The sequence below is a fragment of the Anneissia japonica genome, unplaced genomic scaffold (genome assembly GCF_011630105.1).
Source record: "Anneissia japonica isolate Jap-2015-1 unplaced genomic scaffold, ASM1163010v1 scaffold288261_len294488_cov152, whole genome shotgun sequence".
Lineage (NCBI taxonomy): Eukaryota > Metazoa > Echinodermata > Crinoidea > Comatulida > Comatulidae > Anneissia > Anneissia japonica.
The window spans coordinates 213846-224537 of record NW_022688238.1 but is presented as its reverse complement, the minus strand read 5'-3'; the positions used below and the strand labels follow the sequence as shown (position 1 = coordinate 224537).

The 10692-nt window shown below is 34.3% G+C and overlaps 1 protein-coding gene across 7 annotated transcripts in view; it reads right to left on the bottom strand.

Moving 5' to 3' along the window:
- Nucleotides 1–814: 814 nt before the first annotated feature.
- The window catches only part of LOC117121460, a 31343-nt gene continuing 21465 nt past the window's right edge, over nucleotides 815–10692 (bottom strand). For all 7 annotated transcript variants that reach the window (XM_033266688.1, XM_033266705.1, XM_033266714.1 and 4 more), the window contains 3 exons: nucleotides 10335–10481; nucleotides 6493–6642; nucleotides 815–3810 (listed from right to left, as the gene is read on the bottom strand). In XM_033266688.1, the coding sequence (XP_033122579.1) occupies nucleotides 2830–3810; nucleotides 6493–6642; nucleotides 10335–10481 (1278 nt within the window). In that variant the 3' untranslated portion in view covers nucleotides 815–2829. The remainder of the gene's footprint in view (nucleotides 3811–6492; nucleotides 6643–10334; nucleotides 10482–10692) is intronic.

Here is a 10692-nt window from a genome sequence, read left to right as displayed (position 1 = left end):
TTTGGCATTATTTCTATGTATGATTTAATAGTACACTGATAAATAAAATTATATTCTATATTGCATTGTATAATTATCAACTTTAATTATCACTGGTGGGGGTGTTTCTCCAAAACAAAGTTACTATCATGTGACTTAATATTATTTATTGAGATAAAATGTACCACTTGGCCTCTACACATATCAGGTTGTTGGCTGATGGGTGTCTCTGGTGGGCGTCTCGTTTTCCGTACGACTGTTGCAGGAGAGAGAGACATGTCATCTAGAGACTGATGTTCTTCTTGTCATAGAGAAAATAGAAATATTTTCTCTTTTAGTTTTAGCTAATTTGATTATCTTGTTGTTTTGATGTCTTTCTTTTTGATAGTAATTTTTATATTTTTTCTTGTTAGAATGCACCACTCCTGTGGTTGAGTGCCACTGATTCAAAAGTGAATATCTAAATAAATTATTATTATTATGGTTGGTAGAGTATCCGAGTGGTTTTGAGGTGAGTTGGAATCCCAATGGAGACATGTAATAAAATTACATTTTAATTATTGACAATGTACCCTGCTGACTGAGTGATTTCTTACCAACAGAAATATAATAAAGTAAACGATGGTAACTAACTGTTATGTTCTTGGAAGGTTTTAGAACAATAAATAAATAACACACATAGGTTTTAAACAGCGTGAGTTACTTTAATTCCGGAACTCAAACAACACAAACAAAAACACAGCAAACTTTCTGTATTGTAAGATGGTCGTCAACGACGATGCACCGATAGGTGGCGCACTAACAGTTAACTTAATTCTCAGTGCACAACACTAACTTATACTACAATATGTCTTAATCATTAGTCTAAACTGTGCACCCACTATGTAAATTGTTAAAAGTATAATTTTCTATATAAAACACATCAAATTACTTTTAAAAAGTAGACTTAGAAATGTTACTTCTCTTATTTACTTAAAAACTACTTCAAAATCTAAATTTATAAAATTGTGATCAAATTGCATAAAAGATATTTATAAAAATCTGTAAAAATGTATTTTTATTTTTTTTTTGTGAAATATACATTTGTAATATTTATCAATTTTATCCAGTTAATTTGAAATACACTAAATCACATTCTTACCATAAGAACATTTAATGTTCAGCAACATACAATCCAGAGATTAAATTTCAAGTTGTAATAATTGATATTCCGTAGAGCAGCATATGTCTAATGGAATGCTTGGCACATTTTTTTTTAAATAACTCAATTTATATTGACACAATGTTGTTTCTTAATCTTGCTGTCTTCATAATTTGTTAGCCTTTCAGCATTTTAGCATTTCATTTTTTAAACATTGACAAAAAATAAATATACACAATGAATTCAGATGCAAACTCCAGATTATCATCAACATTAACATCCAGTCGTTGCTACATATTACCTTATCAGAAAATAAGTTGTGGTAAAATAATCTAACTACATTTGGTGATACAGTTTAAGAACTGTAAATAGTTTTTACTATCTTGCTGTTTGTCTAAAGTGAATTAATAACTACTTACTACGGAAGTGGATAAAAAAAACATAATACAAAGTATTAAATGTGTTTGTTCACATCCCACAAGCCCAACAGCTGAATGTTCTGTCTGAACTACTATATATTTAAATGATAAGCCGTAATAATAATAAAGATTTGAAACAGAGTTTTTGAACCACTGCATATATTATTTGTTTTGTTAATATGTAGACATAACATGCAAAGCAGTGTAAGTCTAATGTAATGCCTATACAAGTAGTCAAATATACGCATATTGACCAATTAGTTAATTAAAGTATCAATTTTAAATGAATTGTTTAACCAAAACATATTAAAGCAGATATGCATTTTTAGGTTTCAACCAGAGAAGTATGGTAATTTATGACCTTATGCCTTAAAACCCTCTGCCTCATTTACTGTAAGTATCTGGTTTACTGAATCTACTTCAAATCAAAATGGAACTACATATTCAATCATAGCTAACAAATTTCTTTTATTTTGATTGAAAACAAACTGAAAAACTATACTGTTTAACAGCACTATAAATATTAAACAATATATGCATATTATATATACAAAGATAAGTTTTAATTCCACTGGCTCAATGGCCAACCATGCCTAGTTAAAAGAGAGGAATTTTTGTAAAAATCAAACCTTATACTACCTAAATTAGTATCAACAGTTCAGTGGCCTAATAAACTATTTATCACTCTGCTTCCTGTACAGAACAGTTTAATTAATGATACGCAGTATAGATAAAATTAAAAATAGTGTTCACTGCCTAGTAATGTACTATCTTTGGGAAATGCAAAGTGGATGAACCTGTAGGACATCTATGATTTCTGCTGCATATTTGATAGATTATAGGGGAAAACAAAAAAATTCATAAGAATACATTTTGAAACTATCTTGCGCTGCATTCGTAGGCTCACAGCAATGGCCTGCTGGAACTTGCTGTGTTTTACATGTGCTCCCACCTTGTCATTTTGGGGTAACTTTCAAATGCCTTGATGCGTCGAGATGGAAATTTTCAACACCATCCCATTGAAAACTACAAAACCATCTATAACACAATGTGCCAGTCACTGAACATATGCCGCTTTGGGTACGGTCGGGTCTTGCACCAACATGAGTTAGCCAGTTACACTGGCGATAGCATAATACTGTATAATCTACATGTACTGCTACGCAGTAAACACAAAAAGTGTAACTAATAATACTGACTGATTAATAAGCAGGAATTTAACATGTAGAAAACACACTCCACCACAAGTAACCAGATTAAAAACAAAAAACAAACAAAAAAAACCACATGTCAGTTAATATTGCTTGAAATTAATGCATTTAAATTATCTTGTACTGCTAAATCTTCAGTGTTTCTGGTGATTGTTGAGATATCTTGATTAAAATTTGTATCATAAAATACATCAGAAGATGTTTGGTGAAAAGATGGTTCATCTGGGGTTACAGAAATACTAGATGTAGAAGAAGATGTCGACATTAACATCTGTACTGCATTGGATACACCATCAGTTTCCTCTGGGCTACTTCGATAGTCATGGCATCCAACTAGTCTTCCTTGAGGGGTTGATGATTGGTTTAGTGAACCTGCTGGTACATTGGGATTACTGGGAAATGCACCTTGGGCACATATGCCAAGATGGTTATTAGAGGAAAGAACTTGTTGTTTTGTGACTTGGTTTGTCTCAGCGATGTGATTCTCTACCAAATTGGCAGCATCTAGACGTTTAATTGCATGTAAATGTTTCACCAACATCTCTATTGGCTCATCTCTTGATTCCCAGACTTGCAGCACTGCACAAGTAGGTTCTTTAGATGTTGACTCCAACTTTCTAATCAGATGTTCAGACTTTAATTCACTTGCTAAGAATCTCCAATCATTTCCACCAGGCATATCAGGATCTAGCAATTGGCACAGTTGCGTCCGAAGTGCATAGGGCACCTTTGAAGGTAACGCAGTAGGTAAATTTGCACCTTGATGAATCTGTGTATTTGCTAGAAAATATGGATACACATTGGGTGGACATGAGAGTTGTCTTGGCACTGCATAATGAGGAGTTCTTAAACTTGAAGGAGGATTGCTGGGGTGTGGACCAGTGGAATGACTAACTGTATAGTAAGACATTTCGCTATGAAAAGATGCATGGCCACTATCTGTACTTGGATGTCGGTTTCCTATGGGAGTTTCAAAATCATTGTTTGATTGCTTTCCTCTATTTTCAGTCACACCAAAAGAAGAAGATAAACATTCAGCAGTAGATTTTCTTATGGGGGCCTGTATAAATGAAATGCAAAGACAGAAATACAAAGCATTATTTAAAAACTTTGAAAGACAAAAGCTAAAAAAATAACACAAAATATTGCATTAGTAGCATCATCACATAGTATCAATACTTAAATAGAAATCCATGTCAATAATATGAGTTGGTAGCACTTTCATAACTAACAATAATATATTTATCTCACAAGGTTTTGCCCAATCGTAGTAGCCTTATCAGGTGTAGTTGTACGTACAGTAGACAACATCTGATGAAACCACATTGGTTCAGGCAAAACCTTGTAAAATATTGTAGCGAAATTGCTAGGTTAATGGAACAGCCATGGGGGGTTCAGATCAATGCTCAGAAGAGCCTCATAAGAGAGCTATGATTGGCCGAATATTCTGATTGGAATTACAGTTACGTCACGGTAGCATTATTTTAGGGAAGAAATTGATCCTGGGTGGAGATTCGTTACCGGGAGCCCGTGCAGTTAAGACGTGACGCCGATTGAATCACTTGTATCTGGGAATTCCCTGTTTATACCACTTCTTGTACAGTAGGCTTATAATGAAGGGTAAGTAACCCGTTGTATAATTGTGCTTAATAAAGTGGCAGTAGCCAGCTAACTTAGAAACTGTTGTACATGTATGCTTGTTCAACTTAGTTTTACATCAAATTGGAGAGGTACACTTTCCATGAACCCTAGCTCGAAGGCATCCTGATAGACATCGACCTAGGAGGAACGTTACAACATATATTGCTACTGTAATCTTATCAGTGCTACCAACTGATTAATTTTACTTTTATTTCCAATTAATACTGCTTAAAAAAGTTTTGAATCATTAACAATAAATCATTAGTTACAATATTCATTTAGATGTAAGGAAATGTTTTTTTCTAAAATAATTATTGAATAAAAGAAGGATAAATTATTGTTATCTAGAAATATGCATAAAAATAGGACATTGATGAAGACAACATTCCATATATGGCTGATTATTAAAAGAGTAATTAAATCTTATGCTGTAGATTTGAACAAGTAAGGAAGAGGATCAAAGAACAAAGTTCTCAACCTTTTTCAGACTGGTTACATTTTTAAAGTGCTCAAAATGTAGGGAACCCACATGTACCTTGTATTAATTGAGGAATGCTATTGGTATCGAAAGTGTCCAACTATCTTTACCTCCGCAGTACTTGAGGCTAAGGCGACAAAATTTTAAGAATGTGGCCCCACTAGATGACATGAAATGGCAATCTTATCCCAGCAAATACATCACTAACACTGTGGTTATAGGTATGTCAGAAAATTATGCTAATACAATGTCGCAGAAACGTTACAATGTAATTTAGTTGTGAACTACATATTTAAGGTTGTACAAAAAAAACACCCCAATTTTTACACTAAACTGTAACTTTATTATAAAGTAATATAAAATCGTAATAGTTGGGTTATAAAATGCTTGTATAAACTCTTAAATGTCAAATTATGTCATCAAAAACATTTTTACTATCTCACCTACAAAAAAAAAACAGATGCACATCAAACCACTGTATGGGAAAGATTTTCTTTGTTTATAAATTATGAAAACAAACATTTTTGGCTGTTTTCTGTCTGGTTTGATTGATTAGCAAAAAATCAAACAATTCAAACAACATTTGAATCAATTTTTTTAAATAAAATTTCTGATATTTCAAGGTCCAAATTTTGTAACTCTTGGTCAAGGGGTTGAGAACCAGGTGCATGTGCACAACTTCTGAAGCCTTCAGTTCAATCCTGGTAAATACACAGGAATTATTTGTATAGAATGATAAAATATATTGTAAATTCTATCTGGTCTCACTCTAAATTTCAAAACATGCTTGATAATCATTAGACTAAATTAGCAACATGTCAGGTAATAAAATAAAGGACTTCAGATAGAGCATAGTGTGACAAACTTCAAGAGAATCTTATACATTTTGTAACGTCTTAGTGTAATAATTAGTGATCTAGGTACCGTATTTCAATACCTCATTCAGTTTTGTATGTACCATTATTGTATACAGTGGAGACCGTCAAGGGTAGACTTGCCACAAGTCTCTTACTTTTTTTCAATTAAATTAGGTATGACGCACACTAAGTGCAATAAAAAGCGAGTGGACCATCTCTTAAGATGCCAAACTCAACAAAAGATTGATAACAGGCTCACAAAGGCAAACAGCGCCTTTGGCAGGCTGTTCAAAAGACCCTGGGACAAAAAGAATCTTTAAAAAAGCACAAAGATCAGTGTGTACAGAGCTGTTGTATTGAAAACCCTCCTATAGCTGCATCATGGGTCATTTATAAACAAAACACAAAACAAAAAGATAAATAATAATAATAATAATAATAATAATAATAATAATATAAGAGGGCTCGAATAGAAACATGATGTTATAATCATATCAAGCATAGACCTTCATTTTCAGTTGTATAAAAAAAAGTGTCTGTATCAGGAACCTCTTGTAATATATATATATGTAAGTTTGTTTGTATCACTGCATAATTCACTTTCATATACAACAAAAACATGTTGTATTATGTATCTTCAATTTTCAATACTTGATGTACAGTACATAAAGTAATAATACATCTATGAAGTAGCTGTATTTTATGGATTCACCATCACTGAACATAAAAAATACAACAATTTAATTATAGTGATTTTGAAATTTACCTTTACTACATTTGAAAATTCCAAAAGCTCCTCTTCGCCGTAGTCAACTTGCTGGACAAAAATTCTGCAATAAAAACTGTTCATATCTCCTTTGTTTGCAAAAATGTATTGGCAATGCCCAAAGTCTTTTCTCCATAGTCCTTTCAGCAACTGTAAATATAGCAATATAAATGTATGCAAGTTGCATTGGATATTGCAATTTTTACCATTTTGTTCTTCACTGTTTTACGCAGGATCCCATTGGAAATAAGAAAAATTTGAAATTATTGATTTCTTTTTTGTAAAAACCATTGGAATGAAATTCGTTTTGAATTTTATCACAATTCTTTTTTAACTGACTGGCACTGGTGTATACACATCAGTAGTCATGACATCATCAGTTGGTCGATGACGCCTCGGTCTTTGTTCATGGTGTGTCCTTTTTGTCTTTTTATATGGATCGCTTCTCTAATATGTCGTTTCTTTTGATGTAGCTCTTTGTCCAATATGCAGGCATCTCAATTTAGTACATGAGTATGTTGTGTGACAAGGTCTGAAATGGCGGATGATCAGGAAGCCCTGTTCATGACCCCACCCGTGCGTTCGTCGACATCTTAGGTGGTCGTGAATGCATGTACTGAATACCTTCCCTGTTTTCCTAAAGTGGACTTGTGGACAATAAGGACAGCTGACTTGGTAGACGACTTCGCAGTTCTTCATCTTGTCGATTTTGTCTTTTGGTTGGACAATTTCGCCTCTGATTTTGTTTTGAGGGATGAAGAAAGTGCCGATGTTGTAAGTGGAAAGAATCTTTTGTATTCGTTGGACATACCTTTGATGTACGGAATGCCCACACTACCTCTGACCTTGGTTTTATCTTTATGCTTCTGAGGACCTACGTCGATGTTTCTTCTCTTTTTACTTTTTCAAAGGACCAGTCTGGATACTTGCAGTTCTTCAGTGCTTCTCTGATGTTGGCGAGTTTACTTTTCTTCTCATCAGCTTCTGACACAATCTTATCTGCCCTGTCCACAAGAGTGTTGGTTACCCTAGCTTGTGTTCGAGTGGATGATGTGAATTAAAATGTAGAAATTGATTGGTATGAGCGGCTTCCTGAATACGGATGTAGTAACCATTCCTTTGTCTCTGAGTGTTAGGAGCATGTCTAAGAATGATAATTTGTTGTCGTCCATGACTTTTGTGGTGAATTTAATGTTGTTAGTAGTGTCTATGTTGTTTAAATGCGTATTCAGTGTTTGTGAAGTACCTTTGGGAATGATAGCCAATACATCATCAACATACCGTTTCCAGACAGACTTGATGTTATGTTGCACTATATTTATTGCATGTTGCTCTAACCATTCTACAGTAGGTACAGGTTGGCCATTATGGGTCTGAGTGAGCTGCCTATCGCCATACCTTCAAGTTGTTGTACATTTTACCATCAAATGATAAGTAAGTTGTGGTTACTACAAATTGAAGGAGTTCAATGATGTTATCTTTTGTTTAGTTCTTTCTTTGAAGGTAGCATCAGCTTTAAGAGGTCTTTCACTACTTTCAGAGCCTCTGTGACAGGAGTCTTATTGCATAAATATACCACATCAAAATGCAAGTTTCATTTGGGGTTAGATGAAGTCGTTGTATTGTTTTAGCTAATTCTCCTGAGTGTTTCACATGTTGCTCTGTTTCCCCCACAAGTGGCGTGCAACATTATAGCAAACAGTGTTTTTGTTGAGGCCAATCGGGTTTGTGCATTTTAGGCATGCAATAAAGCCTAGGAACGGTTTCAGCTTTAGGAAACAAATTCTCTTTCACTTGCAGTTATTTTTCAACCTGTTCAATTTGAAATATCTGAGTAAATACTCCGTTTTCATTCCAATGGATTTTACAAAAAATATATCAATAACTTGTCTTGTAATATACCGAAATTTGAATTTAGAATATCACAGGGTTGAGTTCAAATTTCACACATTCAATACTTTTGCTACCTGTAGTTTGATTTGACTCCTTGATACATTTTTTTTGGGATTGTGAAAATCACCAAAAGTAGAAATAGCGATACAATTTCTTTTTATTGTCAGATATATAGAGTACTACAGTGTTACGTCACAATACAGCGTGATACTACTCCATTGCTATTATGCAAAAAGCGATCAACCAGGCGCCATTTTCTCCACTGATAAACAATTGATCCCAATTTCTAACGTAATTATTAAGATGTTGTATCTTACTTTTCCTTTGTAAATTTTAATTGATGATTAAATGTGTTCTCTAACTAATATAATGCGAGCTTTTGTGTTTTTAGTACATTTTGATGGTAAAATATTAGATTTTAAAATGCCTATTTCAGAAAGCCTATAAAATCATTCAGGCGTAATGAACGGTAACCTACGTCTCTTGACAACAGAAGGCGCTACCTGGTGTCGTGACGACACAACTGTGGTACTCTATATAAACGAGAGCATCAATGATGCAGTAGCCCACTCTGCTTAAGGTTTGCATTTTTGACAGATGTGATTCACTGAAAAATTGTATATCTATGCTTTTATGTCTTTTGGACATGGTTCACTCAGTTATTTGTACTTGTTAGCATTACAGCAGGCCATAAGATGTTAAACTCATAAGGCAGTTTCAATAAAACATTTACTCATGATATTAAAATTCATAAGTTGGTTTCTTCCCCTTTCTTTTCCTCTTAAATATATCCTTGATAGATTTAATACAGAAAGGACATTTCCTGAACAATGGAAAAAGGCTAATATCTGTCCAATTCAGAAGGGGGGGGGAATATCTGTCCAATTCAGGGGGGGGGGGGGGGGGGGGCGGCAGCAAATTAATTGCTAATTACAGACCCATTTCTTTCTTTTCATTGTATCATTTCTCTTCAAACTACGATGCTTGTTTAATTTAGATAATTATTCTGCAAAGTTAAATTTGCTGGTTGTAAATAACTAGATGTTTTCTCTGGGGTAGAACTTGACTTGCAACAACGCGATGTTTCGTCCTACAATATGCTTATACATACGTGCGAACAGGTACGACTATCACCTGTGTGATGTAGTTTCGTTCAACTTTCTGATCGTTCAACCTTCCCGAATAAAATTAGGCCTACTAGTGAGTGTCCATGGTACGAGACATCTGTAGCTGGTCTGCTGATTTTGAAGGCCAAGATCAGGGCGATGCGGAATTGAGCCACAACATGGAGGCGGTCAGTGATCGCACAGTTTTAAAACGTGTTTTAATGGCTAATAATTGGTCTAAAAACATACGTATTCTATTTTATTCAGCTTAGGTACTAGGGCTAAGGATATGTGAAACAGTGAACTTAATCACTCTTCAAAGTGGCAATCCTGTCACAAGACAAGACAAACATACTGTACACACAAAATGCTCTGAGGCTTAGGGAGGTAGTTGGTTTGGAAGTGACAAAAAATCATGTTACCATGACAGGAATTAACTCAGAACCCTGGAGTTGGAAAGCAAGCATCTTAACCACCAAGCTATTCATACAAATTCACTGATGAGATGGTATGTCTTAAAGGAGTCACTTTACAAAAGAATAGAATGTTTATACCTGTATTCACATTACAACTCCGTATAAATATATTTTATGTGTTCATGTTAACCCCGAATTACAAATAAAATGAAAGTGTAAAAATTCCGAGTGGTAAATATGGGAATTTTTGCCCACTGAACCACCGACTGTGCTATTTGGTCCAAAATCTGTATATAATTTGCAATACAAGTATTTAAAGCCCAACAAATTGATATGATGACCCCGCGAATAGTATGTTACAGTATAATTGTGTATGCACCCTATGGTCATCATAGATGTTCAAATCTTCAGAAACCTACACACATACCTTATCTTTTTCAGGAGACTTCAAAAGCCACCCATTTTCATATTCAATACGGATTTTCAAGACAGAATCAGACTTCTGAATCAGCTCAAATTTGGCCTTGAAAATCTTTTTAATTCCACCAATATCTTTTTCTTCCTTTTCAACTACCTGATAAAAAATTATAGATAAATAAATAAATACAGCATTATTACAGTATAACTTAATATGGAGGGGATAAATCTATATGGAGTGGCACCCAAGTAGGCTTTCTGATGTACTGGAATTTTAGGAAGGACAGCATTGGTCTCTTATACACATCTAGATGTGTATAAGAGACAGGTCCGTTCTCGTAACGCACGGTGCCAGTCCAGGTGGTACG